This window comes from Zonotrichia leucophrys, chromosome 4 (genome assembly GCF_028769735.1).
Source record: "Zonotrichia leucophrys gambelii isolate GWCS_2022_RI chromosome 4, RI_Zleu_2.0, whole genome shotgun sequence".
Taxonomy (NCBI): Eukaryota; Metazoa; Chordata; class Aves; order Passeriformes; family Passerellidae; genus Zonotrichia; species Zonotrichia leucophrys.
Genome location: NC_088173.1, coordinates 52,384,327 through 52,408,513, shown reverse-complemented (window position 1 = coordinate 52,408,513; position 24,187 = coordinate 52,384,327). Strand labels below are relative to the sequence as shown.

The 24,187-nt window shown below is 41.4% G+C and overlaps 1 protein-coding gene across 19 annotated transcripts in view; it reads right to left on the bottom strand.

Moving 5' to 3' along the window:
* Positions 1-556: 556 nt before the first annotated feature.
* Positions 557-24,187, bottom strand: part of CAMK2D (calcium/calmodulin dependent protein kinase II delta) — a 120,903-nt gene continuing 97,272 nt past the window's right edge. For 8 of the 19 annotated variants that reach the window (XM_064711678.1, XM_064711673.1, XM_064711676.1 and 5 more), the window contains 8 exons: positions 23,392-23,451; positions 21,773-21,814; positions 19,204-19,252; positions 8,526-8,601; positions 7,837-7,931; positions 6,616-6,844; positions 3,110-3,158; positions 557-2,572 (listed from right to left, as the gene is read on the bottom strand). In XM_064711678.1, the coding sequence (XP_064567748.1) occupies positions 3,152-3,158; positions 6,616-6,844; positions 7,837-7,931; positions 8,526-8,601; positions 19,204-19,252; positions 21,773-21,814; positions 23,392-23,451 (558 nt within the window). In that variant the 3' untranslated portion in view covers positions 557-2,572; positions 3,110-3,151. Of the gene's footprint in view, positions 2,573-3,109; positions 6,845-7,836; positions 7,932-8,525; positions 8,602-19,203; positions 19,253-21,772; positions 21,815-23,391; positions 23,452-24,187 lie in introns of all 19 variants that reach the window. The other 11 variants (XM_064711688.1, XM_064711690.1, XM_064711685.1 and 8 more) reach the window with 5 other exon arrangements.

Genomic DNA, 24,187 nt, shown 5'->3' with positions numbered 1-24,187 from the left:
CTGCTGGTATAAAAGACTGTCCTCAGTTGTGGCTCAGCATGGTTTAAGACAGCCTGAAATCACTACAGATATATATGTAAGCTTTTAAACTGGTGCGTTATTTTAAATCCTAATTATTTATAGACATAAGTGTATTTTATATTTCTACATGTATCTTTTTATATTCCTACATATATTTATGGCATTATATAGCATACAATAACTTATCTTATAAAGTCTTGTGTTACAGGCTGAGCATATATATGAAATACAGCAAGGCAGCAACAGAAGTGTTGGAACTACCTAAAACATTTCTAAATATGGCCCTATGAGCACAAGGTATGTGCACAGTCCACCAACAAAGCAGAGCATGAGCAGCGTGCCGTCAGCCCCAGGAAAGGCACTTAGGGACCAACCAAAGGAAAAACCACAACAGCAAACGCTTCTATTTTCAAACCAAAAATTCATCTCCTAAGAAAGTGCATCCGTGCCTCTGGCGTCTTAATTCAAACAGACACTACATATTTTCCACTGCAAAGATCACAATTAATTGGGAAATTAAAAGACAAGCACAATGTCAGCAGAAATCACAAATTTATTAATTCTTAAATATATCAATCATTTACCATTATGGCAAGAAATATGTACACTGTGTCCCATGGTAAACTGCAGTGTTCCAAAATGACAGAAGTGTATAATTCAGTTGTGGTGGAGAGAACAAATCACAAGTTCCTCACGTCTTGGTGTGGAAGACAAACTTGGTCTACAGTAATACATCAACACCACATGCTATGTTAGAAGTATAAAAAAAACACCCTACACCTAATTGGTTAATTTTAAATACAGTTATGCCACTTATAGCCGCTTCACAAAAAAAAAAAAAAAAAAGAAGAAAAAGAAAAAAAAAGAAATTAATGAGAAAAAAATGAGGCCATTACTTTTTTCACAGATCCCATTGGCAGGTTAATATGGCTCAACACATTTATTGTAGATGCTTACTTTAAATATATATTGTTTAAAATCATGTAGTAATTATCAGAGAAGCTTAAGTCCATCTACCGTACATCCACTAGTAACAACATCAACATGTTTAAGAACTGCTTCTGATTAGTAATCAACACAGAAAGGTGAAATGATACAAATTAGGAAGCTTTCCCATTTTAAAAAGTTCTGGCTGCCGAGTTGTAAATTTTGGACGGCTAAAAAGGACACTGACTCAGACACCATGCACTGTACAGCGCTGCGGGAGCAGGAGTCTGCTGCCAGCAGAACCACGGGGAGAAGAGGAGCAGCCCAGCCTGGCCTTTCCTGCAACAGTGGAAGGGAAGAAACTGGAATTCTTGCCAGGGTGTGTTTTTACAGCAACGTGAGGGAAGGAGAACCAGTCCCTGTTGCAAAGTTTGCATTCTGTGCTGCCAGCACGGCGTTCCACCCTCGGCCTGGAGCCGGGACAAGCCTGGTGGGATCGCCGGCCTCCACACGGAGCGCTGCCAGGGGGGCTGGAGAAACCACGAGCGGACTGAGGGCAAGAGGGGGGACACAAACCTGCGGTACAGTGTGAGGGCTCCACGGAAAACCCATGTCTCCGTAATTCATTTCCAGAGAAGCAACAGCAGCAGTGTAATGTAAGTAAACTCTTCATACTTAGCTTTAAGGCCTAATATTTCTTGAGTATATTATCCACACAACTGGTCTATACATTAACCCACATATTATATTTTTTAAAGCCTCCTTAAAAAATTTACAGTACATCCTAAAAGCGATAAAAATCTTTCTCTTTCCTTCCATTTTAATCCTCAAAAACTGTCTCTCAATTATCACTTAGTTCCTTACAATTTTTAATTTTGCTTAATTATCCGACAGAACCATTCAGTTAAGCAAAATAAGAAAGCGAAAAGGACTCAAAAGAAAAACAGAAGTTGCTGACTCACCAGAACACTGACAGTTAATTCTGGAGTGGCCAGGCCAGCAAATGAAGAGATTTTTCCAGTTTACAAAGACTAATAAACTATAAAGGCTGCAGCTGGTCCAAAGCCAAGATATTAACACTTCCCCATTTATCAGTGATTTTGTCCATCTAGGATAAAAATCTGTTTTACAGTAATGGAGCTGCCAGCGGAAATCCTAACCATTCCTGCCAGAACCAAAGCAAAATCCTGGGACTCAGGAGAAAAGGAGGAGTCAAAAACCAGTTCTTAAAAAAAGACGGTAAAATATACTTTTTCTTTTTTTTTTTCCTTTTTTTTTAATAAACACCTTAGATTTTAAAGTTGTCTGTCAAAATTTATGTCTTGGCATAAATGGAGCAAGTGACAAATGTATTGTGTGTCTACTGCTGTCCATCCAATATCTCTTTTTTGTCTTTTACGCCTTGTTATTCTCTATTTGCATGGAACATCACCTTCATTGAAATGTTAACAGTGTACAGATGGAATATACAGCAACGTGGTGCATCACAAATGTGTTACATGAAGAACCTTCACAACTTCATGCACTCAGAAACATGCATGAAGAGAACGGGATGGCCAAGATGGTAATCAACCAGGTGCGTTGGGTACAGAAAATGCAAGAGCGGCACCGCTGATATTTTTAGCTAGGAGGAAGGAGAAAAAAAAACAAACAGATTTCCATTACTGAGGTAACATCACCACCAGATAACAACACATGCTCAAGTGTTAGCCAATGCTATTGAAAAAAAACCATCTTGTCGAGATCACTAAACATGATACTGGGGGAAAAACAAGGGAAAAAACCTCCACTCAGGCAAAGCATTCCTTTATTTATCAAACCACTTAACAGACATTTTCCATCTTTACAAGATGCCAGAGAGGCTGTGAAAATAAAAAAGAAAACTGAGGCAGGAAGCCAAAGTGTCTTAAGGGATTCCTTAAGGAAGGAAGGGTAGAATTCAGCCGTGAATCTCTGGCTGTAACTTCACTTCCTCAGCATGGACATCGCAGGCACTGCCATGGACTGAGGCTCTTGTACAAAGATTGGACCACGTGCCAAGGAAGAATGAGGTGTCATTCACATGCAAGATATGCCAGGGCCAAATGCAGAGAGAGAAGGAAGGGAAAGGAGCTGGAAGCAAGTATGGAGCTAACTGAGGTTGCAGCATGATTCGTATTACCGTAGCATCTAGGGGCTGGAGCCGTGCTGGGATCCCTCTGCGCTAGGCACTGCACAAACACAGAACAAACTCTTTACTCTGCATTCCTGCTCTCTGGCACTGCGCTTATCAAAGTACACGAAGGTGTGAGCAGTGATTAGGGAGGGAACATAAGCCTCACGGAGGCTGAAGTTAGGTTAGGGAGTCACTTTTAGCCCAGCAGCCCTTTGACTGCCCACATTGGGCAGGTGCAGTCTCTGAGGAGAAGCAGACAGCTCTGCAGAAACACATTAGCACAGGTTCCCAAGAACATGGGTACACAGAACAACTTCCTACCGTCACTCCTATCACTCACAGAGAAACCATGGACCAGACAGAAACCCAAGTTTGCCCCATCTCACTCACAGCAAAACCATGAATAAAATCTATTTATAAACTAAACACATACTTGTGCTCATATCCTTTTTCAAGTGAGTTCTCTGCCACAAGGTAACCTTTCCCTGTACCTATAGCTACCAAAGAGCTCAGTTCTATCCTTAGACTTATGCACACTCCTTCCTGAAAACAAGGAAGCTACTGTGCTTGCAGCAACTGGTTTAACACCATCTGGGATACTGTGTCTAGCAGATCACAGCTATAACTGTTTTTGCAACTTTATTAGATTTGAAATTCATCTTCAGACACGATGTGTAAAATACTTTTTTATTGTGGAACTGCCATTATTAACTACTGTGTGTTGGTAATAATTAAATAAGTAGCTGAAGACTGTATAAATTTCAAATAAAGGAACTAGAACAATAAGTTAATTAAGTTCCTTTAGTTTTCCAGAATGGAGTTATTGCTGCTCTGACTGGGAAAAGCAAAGGTGAAATATGAGACAGTGTAAAAAATGTTCAGGATGAGTTCTAGAAGAAGATGGGTCTAGCTAGGTGCTACATGGGAATCTCCCAGTCAGACTTTAGAAGATGGGGAATAAAGAAAGAATGGCAATGTTTGTGCTGAAAGGGGCGTTATCAGCCTAGAGCAGACTCCCTAGTGCTGAGCACAAGGACTGATCTCATATAGCATACTGACACTTAGGTGGAAGGCACTATAAAAAGAAAAGAAAACAGGAGCATTGTGCAAGGAGAACCAAATAACTTTGAGGGCTGGGTAATCCAAAAATATTACATGGAATAATAGGAAGTGCAAAGCTCTGTAGAAATTTCTGTATACTCACTGGCTGGAAATGAGAGTTGAGGGTAAATAGGTGGCTGTCTGAGATGCGCTGCAGATGACAAAAGTCCAAAAATCATGCAAGAACAGAGCAAGGAGAAGATATTGGGGAATTAAATAAAGCCCTGACTACAACTGGACAGAGCATTTCAGAAGAAGCCAAGCTAATGGAAAGGCAAACCTCCAACAAAAAAAGGAAGGACATAAAGTAACAGGAAAATGGAGATCCTATCAGACAAAGCCATCTGAGGTAGGGCTGGCTGTTTACCCTACAGAAGGAGAAGCAATGATCTGATCAGCCTTCCTGCAAACCAGTTCATGTCTGCACACCTAACCAGCGCAGGAGAACAACCATGGCATAGAAGAACCAAGGATACCCTGAAGATGACCAAATTTTACACGGAAAGCAAGGCTCCGAACCATCAGACCAACGCTATTTTGGAACAGTGGTAGGAGCAAGTCCAAAAGCCTCCCCTGAATTCAAGATGAGAGCTGGTTATGGGATTTATGTGGCATTGTTGCCAATGCTACATAGGTAGGGCTATGCTGCTCACTCAGGGAATCTCTCCTTAAGCCTCAGTCTGGCTCTAAGGCTCCTCTGTGACCCCTTAAGCTTGGATACCCCTTGCAATCCTGCAATCTCGTCTGTCTGACACATTGGCTCAAAAGATTCACCACTACAGAAACCACTCTGCAACTGCAAAAAAATTACTCCATGGTGATTTTTCTTCTCCTTCCACCCTCCGCAGTCACAGAAATCCAGATCTTTATTAGGGAGCACAAGCAGATGCAAAGGACATCCTATAGTACCTCCCAAAAAAGACAAAGGTGGGAAAAAAAATCAGGGGAAAAGATTAAATGATTCTCTAGTCCATTTCATGTCACTGTCCTGTAAAAACTGACTGTTCAAGGGTGCAGTGTGCCAGGTGAACCTGCTTCACTTGGCTTTCTGGTTCTACACACACCCAGCTCAGATCCCTTGACAAATTCCTTTGAAGACCTCAAAGATTTACCTAAAACTGCATTTCAAGGAAGAGTAACTGCTCTTTAAATACTATCTGTTGAAACACTGGCAGTGCAGCTGGAATGTAGAAACAAACATTTGGTTCCTGTTCCCATTGGCTTCATATTTTGAAATAAAAAGTTATCGCTAAGTAATAAAATTTCTTTTTTCCTAAATAAGAAAATAATACAAAATCATCACCATGGAAGTTAAACACTTCATTCTACCTTATTTCTTACTTCATCAAGTATTATTTCATATAGGAGAACACTGTTGCAAGGAGTAAAATATGAGACATGATGGTTCAAAAGATGAAATCTAAGCCATTACCATCCATGCCAGGAAATTCAGCCACTCTCCACATTAAGACACCTGACGCAAATGGAATTGTATCCTACACAGAGGACTCACAACTGAGCAAAGCCAGGCCTGGACCAGGCTGCCTATTTGGGAAACCATCAGTCATTGAGGTTTGGGCTCATTTGCAGAGGCTGCTGAAGAAGCAGAGAAGCCAATGGCCTGAGCAGAACCTCCTGAGCAAGCTGTGACTCTTTATTTTGTTATTGCAACCCCGAGTGTGCTGTCATTAACCCTGGTGACAATGTGGCTCAAAGAGCTTGGTCCCTGCCTGACTCTGAGGGTGTGGCAGGGCCTGGATGAACAGCAGAGAGAAATGCTGGTGGGAGAGATGAGAGGCTGTCCCATGGGGATGTCAGAACTGCCCACCAAGGAATACTCAGCAGTTAGGCAGAGAGAGTGTGGGGAAAGCGATAAGAACGTGAGAGGGACTGAGTTGGCTCAATTTACAAGGTAAATGTGTAAACTGGCTAAAATCCAACTTGCAGTGAACATACCTAGGCCTGGGAAAGTAGAGGTGGCTGGAAATCACTCTAAATATTAGTCAAACTTTAGTTTTTCCTAATAGTGATGCATTTTACTTGAAACTTTCTGGTTCTGACAGCTCCATATATCCTACTGCTTTCTGTTTTCCCAGGTTTTCCAGCAATGGTATTCTAGGTTTTCTAATCCTGTTTAGTGTGACTTCTGTCAAGCTTTCTCTAGCTTAAAACACTTTCCTGATCTTCAAGCTGTCAGATCAGGGACCGAGTTGGATCGGTGAGCATCAGAGTAGAAAACAACAACCAAAAAAGCGCATTATTTTAGAAATCTTGTCACCAACACTACACACAGCAGTGGGTATACCACATAATGAACAACCACAAAAAAAGACGGTTTTTAAGGCCCAAAGCAGCTATTGGCCTACGTGGTGTGCCTAGGAGGAGCGAGCTGGTGCTGGGCAGTTCCTTACTTGATGGGCACGGTGGGCGAGCCCGAGCGGTGGAAGTGCACGTTCTGCCACTTGCCGTCGCGCCGGTGCCAGACGCGCGTCTCCTCGGACTGCATGGTCTTGGGCATGCCGCTGCCGTCCATGTACTGTGTCAGGCGGATGTAGGCGATGCACGCCGCGTCCTCGCCCACCAGGTGCACGTGCGGGTTCAGGATGATCGTGTGGATCGGCTTGTTGCTTTTGGACAGAGCTACCACACACACACACACACACACACGTACGCACAGGAGAAACCACATTTGCTCTGGGTAAGCCAAAAGAACTCATGCCAACCTGTTTTACACGCAAACATCTCAGGCTTAGCAGATACACAATCATAGCCAGGGTTTTATGATAATCAAGCCTACAACTAAAATATTTTTTAGAATGAGCACCGTCGCTTACTATACACTACTTAATGAGCAAATGTGTTTAATCCATGCATGTCACAGACACATTTTATGAAAAATCCTTTCCTTAGGATTTTTTCTTCTGAGAAGTTGAAAGGCCTCAGGAACAAAACGTAAACATTGATTATCTGCTGCTGTGGAATGCAACAGGTGCATCTGGGATTGGTCTCATGTGGTTGTTTCTAATGAATGGCCAATCACAGCCAGCTGTTCAGACTGACTTGGTCAGTCACAAGCATTTGCTATCATTCCTTTTCTATTCTTAGCCAGCCTTCTAATGAAATCCTTTCTTTTATTCTTTTAGTATAGTTTTAATAAAATATATATCATAAAATAATAAATCAGGCCTTCTGAAACGTGGAGTCAACATTCTCGTCTCTTCCCTCATCCTCAGACTCCTGCAAACACCGTCACACATGCACATATATGGATTATATAAAGTGGAGGGCACCACCTGGAGTTTCCCAACATTTCAGTTTCCCTATTGCGTCTAATGACATTTGTACCCAATATTTTCAGTTAGAATAATTCAACTCTTAACTTATTCTTAATTTTGACTTTTTAGTTCCAAATACCTGAAATTCTCCTCTGCCCTCTGAGGTGCCCTGTGATGTGTGAATGAGCGGAGCAGAAGCAGACTGAAAAACACCTATAGCAGAACTCTGAAAAAAATAATACTCCCTTCCCCTGCCCAAGCCAATTAACTAACTCCCAGACCAAAAAGCTCATTAGATGAGAGACACACAGTCACAAGGAACAGATGAAGATTCGGAGATGAAAATGGAATATTTACCATTTTCGAAGTAAAACCGGTGGAAGTCCATCCCTTCTACCAGATTACCCAAAGCTTCAGGTTCAAAAGATGTAAGGCCAGGATCACAGATTTTTCTATGGAAAAGAGGAAGTTCTGCAATGAGCACACGTGGTTAGGGATCACTGCTTTGGAGAGATAATTTTTAACTGTTTCTTTCATGCCTATCAAACATTTCACCTACTCATGATATCACACTGGAAAAGAACCGAACTTAACATCAGGAGCAGGCATGCAGTTCTGGTTTCAGCTCAATTAGTAAATTTGTCAGCTTACTTGGAGTGGACCACATATCACATAAATCATGTTTTGACCAAAAAAAGACCCACAAGTCAATGTTATTACAAGTAGGAATTTTTACTTGTGACAATGAAAACCGTGGCTGTGCAATGTAAGGGATATTCTTTACACCTCACATCATGATGTAAGCCAGATTTAAATATTTTCTTCTAACTACCCTGGAGTTATACTAGCAGCTCTTCTGAAACTGGTGATGTATGAAGCCAGGGAAAAGCAGCCATGCACATACCTTGTGTTTCATGGGGGCATCTAGGAAGGCATTTCAACAGTACCCAACTCCAAGCACAGGCACTCACACAGAAATGTGCATATTTACACAGCCAGGGTCAAACACCCCAGCTGTCCTCACCCCCTCCAAAGGAGGAGCTTACGTGTAAGCTTCGAAGTCCCCGTTGTTGATGGCTTCAATCAACTGCTCGGTCACCTTGATAATCTCCTGCTTACGAGCTGGGGAGAGACACAAACCCAATCTTACAGGGGAAGGCAAAGTGGAAGGTGACAGCTGCCAGGGATTCTGCCACCCCCCAGCTGCCATCTCTGCTCCTTTCTACGACCAAAAGACATGATGTTACGTTGTTGCTTTACACTGATTTGCCTTCAGTGCACTCCTGTATCCACAAGGAAATTAAACACATGTCAAGATCAATCCACTTCCCTATCACACTCTAATTATCTTTCCTTCACTGGAGGATCTGCTGTTTAAAAAGCAAAACAAACCAAGCCCAGCTCTAGACTTCAAACTCCAGGAAGCCGATTACTGTTTTACAGCCAGTCTGGCTGTAGTAGCTCTGTTTGCAAGCAACAGTTGTACAACAGCAACTCCCACACATGAATTTGACCATTAACAAAAACATGCCTGGAATGTTAAAACTGAAAGTGCAGAGTGCGATCACATTCTTCTTGAAAAGAAAAGGCTGGGGAGCACACAGAGAAATTGCCTTTCCAATGCTGTGCTCAAAACTGACACTGTGGTGTTAACCTTCTCCTTAGTGCACACCTAAAGCATTCTGATGAAAAGGACCAAAAAGAAACCAGCAAAGAAAAATGTGGTGGTGAAAAAAGTGGATGTAAAGGTCTACCAAGGCTTTTTGTGAGCAGCTCTTGACTGTTAGCACTGTGGCTAACAGCATTTCAAATATGAACTGCCTTATTTTTCACAAGGATTGTGGAAAGAACAAAGACTTTTAATGAAGAGAGCAGCAATGCCTCCATCATCATTGGTTTAAACAACATGGGGCAGACTGTGTGGACACTGCAAGGCATTGCCAGCACCAGCCAAGTGGTGGGATGGCTGAGTCAGAAATAATGGTGCAGTCCTACAGAAGGCTGTCAAAAAGAGATCCAGAACAAGCAGACCTCGTGCAGTGAGGAAATTACCAGTTCTGCACACAGCATCTCACATACATATAACTGAGCTAAAGGATTTGATTAAATAACCCAGTAACACATCGCAATCAGAGACAAGGAAATTACAGACCATTAAATCAGACAGTGGGAAATGAGGTAAAAATCTCTGATCAGTTGCTACATAATCATGAGCTCATGTTAGTGGATAACGATATAAGCAATTAATATGCCTGCAATGGTACTGTAGTTCCCACACACACAGGCACAAAACCACATGGACACATAATTTGTCATCACTTGGCTCAAGACAGTTGGCAATATTCCCCTTTTCACTAATATCAGTCATGCCTTTGCTGAGTTTCACCACAGTACCTTTGATGTTGAGATACACAAGATGTAATTCCACATCAACCCCAGAAGGAAGAAATTGAATTGTGCTGCCAAATTGCTGGTTTTCCTGGTTTTAGCTCCAAAATGAAATTGCAGTGGAACCTATGTTTTCATGAAGCTGTCTGACAGAAGCCACCTTATAGTACCTAATGGGGTTCCAGCAAAGTTTGCCTGTAGCCTCACTGAGGAGAGCTGCGTCTGCAGACGTATCCAGGGGATGTCAAACACATCCATCAGGAAGCTCCAGAGGCAGCAAAGCCAGCAAAGGAGATTACAGCACTTATCCCTGCCTCCAATCAATCACCATCCAGCTCCAGCACTGGTGTCAGCACTTGTGGAAAGGCTCCACAGCTCCCAGTGCAGACTTGTCAGGAACAGGAGGATGCTGCCAAATCATCTGCCTTTCAACTCAGTCCTCAATTTTTCTACAAAATTACAAGCATTACGTGAAACTATGAAAACCACTATGTTACTCTCACCTTTCAGTGACACACAATTACACATATACTAGAAAATTACATTTCTTCCTATTTAGTGATCTGCTATGCAGTTTCACTGGCAGTGAGCCAAAGGGAGAGGTGAAGCACAATTCAGAGAGAGAAGCTCCAGAATTGATTTATCCTATCGTGCAAAATTCTCTGCCTCCTTCCTAGCCCTTTCTCAGCACAAGAACAAGGCAGTGTGAAATAACAGCAGACATCAAAGACTAATTCAAATACTCAGGAGCCACTGTGATTTTGCACAAACCTCCTCCTCATTGTTTTTAGCTTTTATGCCTTCCCATGTGGGTATTGGTGGGGATGCAGGGAGCCAGACTACAAACAGAGAACAAAAGTGTTACTGCTTCGTTGTCATTGAAACAGAATTTTAACCTGGAAGGAGTAAGGAAAAGAAAATAGATGGGAAAACTGAAGTATAACAAGAAGAGAACTGGAAGAAGACTGGAAAGCAGCAGAAGGAAAATACAGCTGTGACTTGGTGGCCATGTGCATCCAGTCAAATCCCTGCACCTTCCCTTAGTGCAGAGGACGAAATAGGGAGGGCACTGGACATAAACTAAGGTGAAATGGTGTTGGTAGGAACAGTGTCCTGCTACTGCAGACAGCATCTGACACAAATAATTGGCAGTTCTTAGAGTGGTAAGAAAATTATCCAATTTTCATTCTGAGTTTGATGGACTCCACATAACGTGCTCTTCGATCACTCCAGTTTTTTTTTCCATCCAAACACACACTCCAAACTATACAAGGACAACACAAGGCATTAGGGAAGAGGCATCTGGCCAGTTCCCATCTGCCAGATAACTGTCACTTACAATCACCATTTGCATTTGACTGTTTCATTATTTATTTTTTTTATCCAATAGTAAACTTGGCTTGTATTGAATTCTAGGACAATTATGCTGTTTGATGCACAGTGGCAATTTCATGCTATTATACTTTTCATTTGATGTGCAGTCAGGACTCCCTAAATAAAACTACAGCAACTAAACTTCCTAAACAAAACTGACAACTGTAATGAGATTCTGGTAAAACTGGTTCAGCTACTTTTTCCACAGAGTGTGGTCAAAGTCAGTTCAAAAAGTAAAGAAAGACTGACCCATCTATAGTTTTTTAGAATATGACAATGGCTTTCCACAGCATAAAATATGTACTCTGTACACAAAGGATAACTGAACAAAAATACACCTGGTGTCTTTCAAACAACTGAGGTGTGAGGGAAGAACACTGCTGACAAGTCAAAGGTGCTGAGCCATTTTCCTGAAAACCAGAAGGAAACAGACTGCAGACCTAGCAAGCTTGTGTGGAGGAGATGGTGGCTTTGACATTCTTTGCTCAGAATATGGGTCAAGTAAATACATTGCAGAAAATGCCATGGACCTGTTCCTTACAACACCTTTTCCCCCATTGGCTGAAGGAGTTAAGGTAATTAATAGGGGTTTAGCAGCTAAAAAAACAAACCCCCTGCTTTGGCAAGTGAGTAGGCATATGACTAAGACAAAGGCAGTTGAAACAAAAATATTATGAAGAAGAGCTATAAAAAGACCAAATGATAAGAAAAAGAACAAACAAGAACATTTCCAATCACTGGCTAAAATGTTTTTTTCAGCATTGCTGCAGCACATATGTTAACTTTAAATGAGTCATTAATCTCTAGCTATATTGCACTACCTTTTTTCCCTGCTCAGCTACAGGGTGAGGGATAATCTTTCTAAATTAAAGACCACCATTAACATTAAGATTTAAACAACATAAAATGAGGAGAAACACCATTTAAGCAAAAAACATCTAACACTATCAATACTTTCAACCTACAAGGAGCAGTTCCCCAGGCAGTGAAATCAAATATCACAGGAAAAAAAAGGATAAAATAGCAGCAAAACCTGCCATTTTCCAGCAGGGAACTCTGCCTTTTCTTCCCTTCCTGTAGCCCCAAGAAATATTTATAAACTCAACCTACAAGAATCACACAGAAATGACAGATATTTTGGTATTTTGATTGCAGAGAGAACGTGCAGTATAAAAATGAGCTGTAGATATGTGAAAATGGAGCCTTCAGAAATATCTGTAGCCAAAACTTCATGGTTTTTGACACACAAGAGAAGAGCCCTTGTAACTCACTGGCCACCATATTACCCATCATTTTTTTCAAAAGTGATCCCAGTGAAAACAGTAATTTAAACCACTTCAGGCAGATATTGAAACACCTTTCTGCTGCCATCAACCCTTCAGATGCCTGCACTGCCCTGCAATGCCTAAGCAGAGAAGCACCTCTCCAGAAGAACAAGGTAACCTTGTTCCATATTTGCACATGCACTTGGAGATGATTAAAATGATTTTGCTTCTGACTTGCTCACATGTTGTTTCTCAAGGCAAAAACCCTGAAAACTTTTCAACTGGGTACTCTTAACTCTATGGATCTCTGTACACCTCAGATTGGATTAATCTCACAGCATTTTGGACACATATAAGTACAGACAAGTGAGTTTGTTCTCTCAACTCCCCTCCCTAAAAGTCAAGGGAGAGAAATCAGCACTTTCAGGGCAGAATTCATCATATCCTAAAATAGATTTTTAAGACAAGCGTGACTCATCTGACCTATTTGCATTGGCTAAAGGCAGTCTAGACAACCATCTCAAACACAGATCTCTACGCTGTGGAGGAGAGTTAAATCCAGGGGGACAAATCCTCCCGCTGTGCTGTTGTTTTAAAACAGGACAGTTGGTATTGAGATGACAGAATGGAAAAATGGAATAGCACAGCAGGGGGAACCTGGCCTCACTTCCCATCTGAACATTGTCCCAACAAACACCAGTTAGATGGAAAGCACACAGCCAGTCAAATTATTTCTATGCTCTGCAAATAACCAAAGTCTGAAAAGAAAGAGGAAGATACCCTGTGTTGTATAACAAGTTCTGGCTGTGCGGATGTACCAGATTTCATTCAGCTTTACAGCATGGACTGCTGAACATCACACAATGTTCCTACAAATGATTCTCATGACACCAATATTTGAAAATTCTCCGCTGATAACTTTTCTGGCAATTTCTGCCACAAATATTCCAACTAAATAATTTCTGAAAAGAAAATAAACGACTGACTGGGTCTCAGATCGACACAAAACCACCTAGACCATCAGATGACAAGGCATGCTCCAGGGAACTTCTCATTGAAGAAGTTCATCAAGATTCAGCACACAGAACGCCAGCATTTATCTCTTAGCCCACACTGAACCTTAAAGTTTGATAGGGACTAAAACATGTGAGCTGTCATCTCACATGTGCATCTTTTTCCTAGAGCACGCCAATTCCAAAGAATAGCACTGATTCATCCAATTATGAAATGGATGGATGATCTGCAGCATTTTATCAGGGTTATTTGGTATCTCCCACCTATCTGAAAACTGGTAAGCCTGCAACTGCCCTAAAAAATTTTCAATTCTTTAGCTATGTAGGCAAATATCTGAAAAAAATATCCCGGAGCTTTTCCACACTGTACTGACAAAACAGATGCAACAAAATTCATGTGTCTATTTCAATTCAAATTAAGCAATTTATCACATGCCATACATAGTATATATTTATTTGTATGGAATCAATTACGTCTAAAGATGCTCTCTCTTTATGCCACTGCCTAAAAAAATTACACTTATATTGATACAGCATAGCAAATGTTGGCAAATGATTATTTTTTAATGATAAATCACCTGCCGTCTCAGTTCAAAGCTGCATCATGGTCACTGCACTTACAAGACACTGCACTGTGACTTCCCAACAATTTCATGGAATCTGCCTGCTGTCTCCAGAAATGATGTCTCAAGTCTTGATGATAACAAGCTTTGCTGCTCTGTTTATTTTCATTTAAACTGTGTTCCTGCCTAATCACTCAACTAGTTCAGAGGAACTGGACATGTGAGGCTGCCAGCACTCAGATCTGGAAATGCTGGGCACATAAAGGGCATTGTGTGGGTATGCACCATGGATGGAACAAAGCCTTATGGCACGTGTTCCTGACATGCCAACCCTCTGTGTTACACAGCCCAGATCTCTCCTATTAATTCCTCTCTTTTCCCTGGCTCTGGGCTGGTTGTGCAGGCAGCGTTTGTACTTCCAGTTTGATCCACACTCACCCATCCATTGACAGAGCCTGTGCCACTGCTCCCACAGAATGAAGCTGTGCTTTTGGCATTACCTGGCAACAGCTGTGACCAGAGACAGCCTATCCCCTCCAGGACTGGCTCCTCCCACCTGCTCTAGCTGACCCCACCAAAAATTCCACTCATGTTTAAATAAGGTTCATTTTAAATAAGGTCATATTCTTGGCCCGAACCTTATTTTAAACTCATGTTTAAAATATTATTATATATAAAATATACTCATGTTTAAAATAAGGTTCAGGCCAATAACACACAGTCCATGTTCCCAAGGGCCAGGCTGGATCTCACTTTTATCTGTGCAAATTCCCATTCTTACCACCAGTGCAACAATCCTGACACATGCTGGCTGCAGGATCAGAACCTGGCAAGCAGAACCCTCATTCCCAGGAAGTCATTCCCTGTTTCAAGTTACAAGGTCTCGGCCCTCCAAGGAATTTCTGAAGAATTTCTGAGTTAATTTACAAACAAGAAATGCTCTACCCAGGGCTGTTGGTGTATTCTACCAATAGAGTGCCTTTCCCCTCTCATATTTTAACACTGGAGATTTCCTTTGCCATCAGTTGGTCCCTGATCATCAGAGATCTCCTCCTGAGCAGAGGAGGACACTTCCTGCTTGTCCTATCAATGCTGCAAGTGAACACCTGCCACAGCAGCTTCAAGGCTGATTTATCAATGGGGATGCTCAAGAAAGGAACTTGATATAATAAATGTAACAGGTAATTAATGCTGAGGCCCTATCCAGGATCCAAGGAAGAAGAGGTGAGGCAAATCTCTCTCCCTAAGCTGAAAATTATTGCAAAGATTACTCCTGCAAGATACAGCTGACTGAAATACAGACATTTTTATCCTGCTGTTATGGCTGATGAAAATATTTTTACAATTAATTACAAGGAAAAAATACCTAAAAAATGTTACTTTTGTAAAGGCTAAGCACAGGTCATTCCTAGATCAGGCAGATCACAGAAATTGACCTTTTTGGAACTTCTGTCAGATGGTGGGGAGGGAAGAGGAGAGACAGAGGAGATCATCTGACAGATGAGTCTCTCAACTTACATAGTACAGAGGAAGGAGTGGAGTGGGAGAGCTCAGACTCAAGCGATTGACTCTCTGAGTTTGCATTTCTCATGGACTTGCCCGCTGAATTGATGGAAAGAAACACAACATATGAACAAACAAAGATGAAGAGGTAGAGTGTGATCAGACTCCTCAGCAGGCACTGGCAGCAGGAGCGGCCTCTGGGGCACGGCAAGGGTGGTGACCAGTGGGATGAAGAAGCAATGGAAGAGGAGGAGTGGTGGGTGGAACTCAACCTCTCCATGTCCTCCTCCTTTGTGAAGGCTGTGTGAGGGTCAAGGACATGTGAAGGAAGAAAAAAAGAAAGGCCAAAAGAAAAATAATGATAATTTAATTAGAAGCAGCAAGAACTTCGAAAATCTTTGAGCACACAAACAATGTTAATGATGTACTTTCAGGGGCAGTGTGGGTACCAAAGAACAGTTGTAAAGGTCGTAGGTGTGAGTGACTCTGTTCAGATGCCAGCGCAGATTTACCCCTGTATCTGGTACTCAGACACAATGGGCTTTGAAAGAGCTTTGGAAAAACTGTTCTTAGAAATTTGAATGATTTTTAAGGAACGTATATTCCAAAAGAAATAGTTTAAACTGCTTTCTTTCTACCATTAAATCAAATTAGGTCAACAGGTATACAATTAATTACCAATACATTAAATATTTTGAGGCAATATACCTTCCAGATGTATTAAGCAGCACAGGTAAATCACAATTTGTCAAATCTCTAAGTGCCTTACAAGCTCAGCAATTCCCCATTGCCAAGCATGATTCTTACTAATGCTTTTGCTAATTTGTCTCTGGGGGCAAAACGACACCATGAAAAATTCACATCTCCTGTCCATCTAACAACTCACCTTTCTGAAAATCTGTGGACAAAAATAACGATGCTATTCCATAGCATTACTTGAAAAATCAAACCCACATTACAGAGATGCTGCCCAATAGTTCCAGTCTCATTACTACAGGAAGAAATCCCACAAGCAATCCCAGAAGAAGGCATTGTCTGCAGTCCAGTTCTCAGCATGTTCTTCCTGTCTTGTCCTGTCATATTTAGGAGGGATCACTGTCATGTAGATAAGCCCATGATCGATGGTTAATGTCAGAAATTTATCTTAGCAGGGAACTTGAACTGCAGCTTCAAGCCATGTCAGACTCAAATAATATAATTAACTTATTGCTTGAGTTATGAAAGCTCACTGTTGTTTGGCAAGCAGTGTTTCTACTAAAAGAAATATGTTCCAGTCCTGGAAGGGGTAAGTGTATATGTAAACAAGGCGAAGTTACAGACACTAAGATTTCCAGTAAATAAAAAATGAAAAGTAAGCCTGATTTTACTGCCTTCAAGTTAAACACCTGCCTTCAAAAGTGAAAACGGGACGAGATCCTGACACGAGAGGAGAATGCTCGGTGCACCCCTGACAGACAGCAGGAGAATTTGATCCGGAGGATACATTAATGATAGGTGATGTAAGATATTTTTAATTGCTCCTTGCCTTAATGAAGCCTAACATCCGTAACACTTGGCACGGACACGCGCGCGCAGCGGCTCCCACAGAGCACAGAGCCACGAGCACGCTGAGGATGCTGCACCCCAAACCAGAGAGGCAATGAACCCCAAAGAACAAAGCCCCCGTGCAGAGCTGGATGTTTGCAGCACAGCAAGGGACCCTGGCTCTGTCTGCAGCACTGGGATACCGGGAACAGGAATAACACACAGCCTCTGCAGGGCCATTCCCTGGGAGCTGAGGCCACACTGCAGTGCCTTAAAGAACACACTGACCCTGCTGCTCAGTTACAGCCACGGCCCCTGCTCCTTCCCAGCAAGGACAGGGCCTATTCCCACGCCCTACTCCATGCTGCAATGAAAAGCAAAAAGGTCTTACACGTTCTTTATCATCTAAGGTGCAAAGCACTCCTTCTGGATCTGAACATGGTGACAAACATCCTGAGTCATCTTGAGCATACATGGAAGGACCTGGAGAATTCTCTCTCCTTCCTCTGCAATCCATTTGTTCCTATCAGTATTTTATCTCTAGTAGCTGCTCCTGACAAGAGATCAGCTTTCTCACTGTTCTCCTACAAAACATACATCCAGGACTCAATCTTGCTATGGGGGGAATAATCTTTCCTAAGTGTCTTGCTAGAGCAGGAAGCTTGAGCTTGTGAGAGGTGTCAGGAATGCAGGACTCCCTATTCCCTGAATCATTCTACAAATTAGACCCTGGGGGCACTGTTAGCTTTAATTTATAATAAAACAGTATGAACATCAGTCTCCAGAGGAAAGATGGGAAGTGTGAGAGGAATACTAAAAAGTGAAAAACACATAAGTTCATGAACAATTAATAAGAGGGAGAATATATTTGTCTCTTAAATGAACAGAAAATGAAATCCTTGTACGCTGCAGGGAAAGACACAAACAGGATCTTGTTCCTCAGACCTGTGCTTATGGCAAGATCCCCTTTTCTGGTTTGGGAATACCATATATTGTGGCCATCCAACTGCATGACACTGCAGAATCATAAAAGAATTAGGCAAATTATTTTCATTGTTGTGTTTTTGTATAATTGTATCCCCTGAGGTACAATTCTAGGTGGTAAGCTTCACACAGAATTTTCTAGAAAGTCTACCGTAATAACACTACATTAGATCATCACACAAAGGCCCTATAATTAAATTATTCATTTCATAAGCTTAGTTGTTAAACTACATCAAATAGTTTGAAGAAAGAAATACAAAACATTATGATTAAAGGTAAATTACACTGTGTTTTCCAACGCATCAGCTGCAGATCCCTGTAATTGTTCTCTCCTTTCACAGCAACTCAAACCACCACCACTTTGTTGCATCCATTCTCCCTGTTTTATCTTACTATCACCTCTGGCCCACATTTCATCTGTACATACATCATTGTTTTTGAGGTCAAAAGCCAAACTATTTTGTGAATCAAAGACACACAAACCAAATACTCCCTTTTTCAAACCCTTTGCATTTTAAAACATAATGCTATTAAAATAGGTATGTGTAACATCACAGCATAATGTTTAGAGCAGGGAAAAATGGAAACAAATATTATCTGTGAAGCTACAAAACCAGGTTTATAAAAAAGTTTTGATGTCAGTTTTTTAAAGAAAAAAAGAAGATTAAAATAAGTGTATGGACAGAACAAAAGGAAGCCAAACAAATACACTGGCATCTGAACAGAATAAAAATTAAAATGATGACATGAAAAAAAAAACCAAAATCAAACCCAAAACACAAATGGCATGCTAAACATAAACTAAGTAAAAGTTACAAAGCACTGACTTAGACATTTATAATCTACTTCTATTATTACTGGAACTAATATCTTAGTCAAAAAGCAGTAACTTTAAACTCTTAATCCCAAAATATCATGGGAAATGGTGTTTTGGGAACTGAAAAGTTACAGTTAAGTCTCAAACACATCTAAAGTAATTTCTTCTAAAGAAGGAAACCCACCATTCTCTCCTAAAATTCATTAGGGGTTCCTGTGTTTAATGGCCCACTGAAATACAACCACACAACTCATGTTACTGCTTCTCCAACCATTTCCAGCATGAAATCATACCTTTCACATCCTCATCTTCGATGGTCGTGTTGGAACTCTCGGTAGATTCCTGTTGAGAAGTAAACATGAGTCAAGTGTACAAAACAAGGCAGGCCTTACTGCGTGCCTAGGAAAATGACAGGATTAGTTACAGGAGTCATGCAAAGCCTTGAAGCAGGGTGGGATGTCATTCACAAACAAATGGTCACGCACTGATTGAGACATTTCCACCTGAAATGGATGTCAAACATTGCCATTCTCCACAGGAGGGAACAGAAACACAATTCCTGCACTCTGGTGCTTTTACTTCACAGGAATGTACAGGAAAGGTTTTTTTCTTTAACATCCAACTCTACAAAGTCCATCTGAATGTATGAATTACCTCAGCCAAGTAGGAGTGCTTGCCATTTTAAGCTTAGTGATTAAACCAGCTGTGCAAAATAAGTCATTCCATTCCAATTCCACCTTCCAAATATGCAGGCTTCCACAAGCTACAATTTACAACCAATTTCCTGCTCGTGTGACTTATGCAATGTATTTTCAAATGACAGTGATCGGAAGCATATTGGATTAGATTATCTCATTTTTATATTGGTTTTTGTGATTTTTTTTAAGGAGATGAAGAACTGATGAAAGTATGTTAAGAACTTTGACAAAATAAGGCATCTTTGTAGCAGTATTCTTCAACCAACCAGTCATGCAGAGGAATGACTCATCTATCAGATAGTTTATTCTTAAGCCATCACACTTAAAAAGGCAAGGATATTTTATCTCAGCCTTTCCTTAATTACCATGAACATGAAATATAATGGGCAAATTCAACAGGGCACTGTCAAATCTAACACCTGCAGAGAGCTGGAAAGTTTTAAGCTAGATGGTTTTTTTTATCTCTGTACTCTCTTGAAAAGTTAATTTAATTTTTTTTTTTTTGCAGCTCAATAACAAAAAAGATTACCTGATCTGTTTTTATCTGACACAGAAGACAGGACTGGTACTGTATTTAATTCTTTAAAGGATTTTACAATTCCATAATGAAAGGTAAATTTGCCAGTGCCCTTCATTTACTGTGTCCTCACAAGGATGAGCCAAAGGAACGTTCAAGAGGGCTAATACATTACTCAGACCTTCCAAACCCAAATGTGCATTGATAAGTCAAACTAGAGGAATTAAGTCACACACAAACAAAACTGAACGAGCCACCATGCTGCCCCTGCCCTGGCTGTGTTAGACATTCCACTCTGCACGGACGTATCATGCTCTAGCACTTCAAACATTAGATAAAGTACTTACAAGTGAACAAAAACCTCACACAAATATGAGTTGTAAACACCATGCAAAGCTCACAGGGCAGATGTAGCCTCTAACACTGAAGCATCCACTCCAGTTGCCATACTACAAGGATCAGTCTTTCAGATAAATTTAGGAGGAACTCTCCACATTAAGGGGTTTGTTTGTTTGCTGTGACCTTTTGGGACATTGAGTATCTCAGTTGTTGAGATAATGTAATAAAATCAAGTAGATGTAGTCATGCCAATATTTTATCTGGGTTTTCTGGGCTTTAGTGGACTTCAGCGATAAAGATCAGCCTGCTGTTCAAACACAGGCTGCTGGTGGCCTATGAGTTTCAACTTGGGAGCTCAAAGAGTAGTAACATGGAAACACAAGTTCTGTGTAGGACAGATGCAGGGGACATAAAGGATTGGGACACACAAGCACAACACACACCATCAGCACTTCCATGCTTGGAGGAATGGCTGCATGCGTTATGTCATCACTCAGATCCACTCCTTCTCTTATGAGATAACCACAGGGAGTTAAGACTAGACAAATGGGATGTGAATTAAATCAGCACTGCAAACAGTGAAATTCTTGTTGAAGCATAAATTCTTTTCAGGAAACCTAGGAACATGTGTTAATGTAAATGATGGTATTTCCTGGCCCTTTTCAAGTCCATGCATGAAAAAAAACAAAACAAAACAAAACACGTTTTAGGGATCAGCTGCCAGACGCAAACATCACAACACATGAGAAAAAGAGCGTGAAGAAAACACGTAAAAATCAAAAGACCTCTTTGTCACTTGAAATGTGAAATTTTTTTGGAAACTGCCCAGTGATGTTATGGAAGAAAACCAAAGTCCTGTGCAAAGACACGTCACGAGACAGTGTATAAGCATGCTGAGAAACAGCAGATGGAACAAACTGAAATGACATCTTTGTCTGAGTGACGACTGCGCGTAAAACTCGCGGGGATCATCTCACCACACTCTGAGAACAGCACTCTTAGGTTTCCCTTAGACTGCAGCATTTTTGGCTGAAATGAGAGAGATCCCCTGCTCCCTGGGCTGGGCTGCACAGGGCACTGAGCTCTGCCCATTGCTACCGACTCCCCCAAGAGCTTCAGGAGCTCAGAAGCAGCAGGACGCACGCAGCAGATGGACACAGATGAAAACAGCTTGAGAGACACTGGGTGTACGAATGCAGGAATGAGATTTTCCTCCACAAATTCTTGGAACGGCCCTACTGTGCTGAGGAATAGTGGATGGAATGTGTGGTGTGGAAAAGCAAGATGGAGTTGATTCTTTCTGAATACCTTATTTCCATCAGGGTTGTGGATTACTGTAGTTTGGGGCTCCTGAGCGAGAACAAAATAAAGAGAGAAAGAGTTCCCATTGGTAAATACATTTTCATTGGTGTGAGGGAGTGCAAGAAGAGCCAGCTCACAAATGCTGAACACTGACAAGAGTTAAAACAAATGTTAACTGTCGCCAGGGGGTGAAACTGGATGTCTCTAACACAGATTTCCTCAACAGCAAGCCAGCAAAAAAGGCCATCTCACCTAATGCAGCAGCATGCAGAGACCTTATTCAGGACCGGGGTGTGCAGGGCTTTGAAGCTCTGGGGACCTGCAGAGGCTCTTCTGGATGAGAGCAAGCCAAATGCTCTGTGGGTTTTCCTGTCTGAACCTGGACAGGCAGGGCAGTCACAGATCTTTAAGCATTAATAACGTCTCTTTAATCATGTTTGCTTGCATTAGCATGAAGTGATCGAATTGAAATACAGTGGAATTGATAAGGATTAAGGATGACTACCCCTAGGCACTACCGTGGTTTAGAATGTGTGGACTGCTCTCAACTCCTGCCTTGGCAGAGCTGCATAAAACTAAGTGTGAGAGATCTTTGTGCCATTTAAAAGTGTAATTTCCCCAAATGCTTTAACTCTTTTAAAAAAAGGTTCAATCATCTTTGAAATAGCAGCCAGCGCGCTTTCAGCATGGGCCATTGGGCACTGCTCTGTCTGGGAACAGACTGCCATAAACTCCTGCGTGCAACCTGCTGACCTGGCCTTAGGAAGAACTCACTGCATGCCTCAGTGCCAGCTGCTCAAAAAAACTGCAGAGGAAAAATGCTTCCTAATGTGTGTGAATTACCCCATTTTCAAAGTTTTATATGTGCATGGGAAACAAGAAGTCACAACATTTACATTGGTGAGCCCCGTGACACACAGGTGCCTTAGAAATAGGGCTATTAATAAAAGCCAGACTGCAGTAAACATCCAGGAACATCACTTGGATTTGGAATATGCCCTTAGCAGAGCTTATTAATGTATAATGTCTCCTGTTGATTTAAATGGAAGAGGAACAAGCAAAATGTTTAGCTCTAGATGCCTCTTGATCCCAGAGAAATCTTGCAAAGTCCTGCTGAGTTTCAGGAAATATGGAATGAAAATCTGAATAAGGTCTGTTTTACGGCAGCCTAGTAATAAACCTGTTAGCTCTCCTGGATGTCAACACTTTAACTGAGACAAAGCCGAGAAAATAAAAGAGCTGGTTTTAAAAGATTTTGTTGGTGCAAAAGGTTAGCATTAGAAGGTGGCAACAGTCATCAGGCAAAGAGCTAAGAGCAACACCAAGCGCATTCTACTCACTTTCTGGCACAGCATGCAAAAAACTCAGCTACGGTTACAAATGCTATGACTCTACCGCATCCAGCTTCCATTTAACATTTTCTGTCAATAAACACGCTCTAATGGGTTTCCTCACAAAAAAAAGACAGCATAATTCAAACAAAAAGGTTTTCCAAAACCTGTTTTTAGAAAGCAAACAGAATAAATGCATGAAAAAGCAAAAAAGAGGAAAAAAAAAAAAGGAAGAACAAACAGAAGACAGTCAAAAACTTCCAGATAGCATGAGAAGGAAAATTCCAGGTATACCAGCGCCGGGGTAGGAATATTTTCCTTGGGGCTGGTTACCACGTTGGTTTTGTTGTTTATCTGTAGGTATGCAGAAAACAGAAACAGACAGGCCTTAGAACTCGCCGTAGGCACCGTATCTATATCTCTGCACACAACATCTATAGACAGGCATCGGTATCTATAGATAGATATAGATATGGAAATAAAGAATACAGAAAGATGAACTTAGGAACTTGCAGGAACGCTGACACTAACTCCAGGAGCTGGCTGGCAGCTCCTCCCCATGCGCCGCCAGAGCCCTGCACCAAGGTCTACATAAGGGATGGATGAGTTGAGCTGAGACACTTAGCAGAGAGCTCTTAAGTAGCAGCTAAGCAGGTCTAAGAAGAATAAAGAATTAAAGTCCTAAATAGTCACTGCCATTTCATGACATGCAATGGTGTTCACTCATTGCACTCAATAGTTCTTTATTTCTAATGAATTATCCCTACCATAAATAACATTTGAGTATTTGCAGTGCTTCAAGAATCTGTCATTTGTTTTACTGGCTGCTGATTCCACTTTGGAATAAATGTGACTGAGGCTAGAAAGAGACTTGTGCCCCTTGAGCTTTTGTGGTGCTATTTTTAGAGAAAGTCATTGGCAGCTTCTCAGTGCTGGTACTGTGACTTGGAAGCAGCAGGTTTCCCACTATGGTATCTGTAGCCTTTCTCCAGCCATCAGCACCTCTCTGTTTAACTTTACATACAGGTCCTCACAATATCTCTTCTGCTTAGCACAGGGCTACACCTTCTGGCTTTTATCAGTACAAATT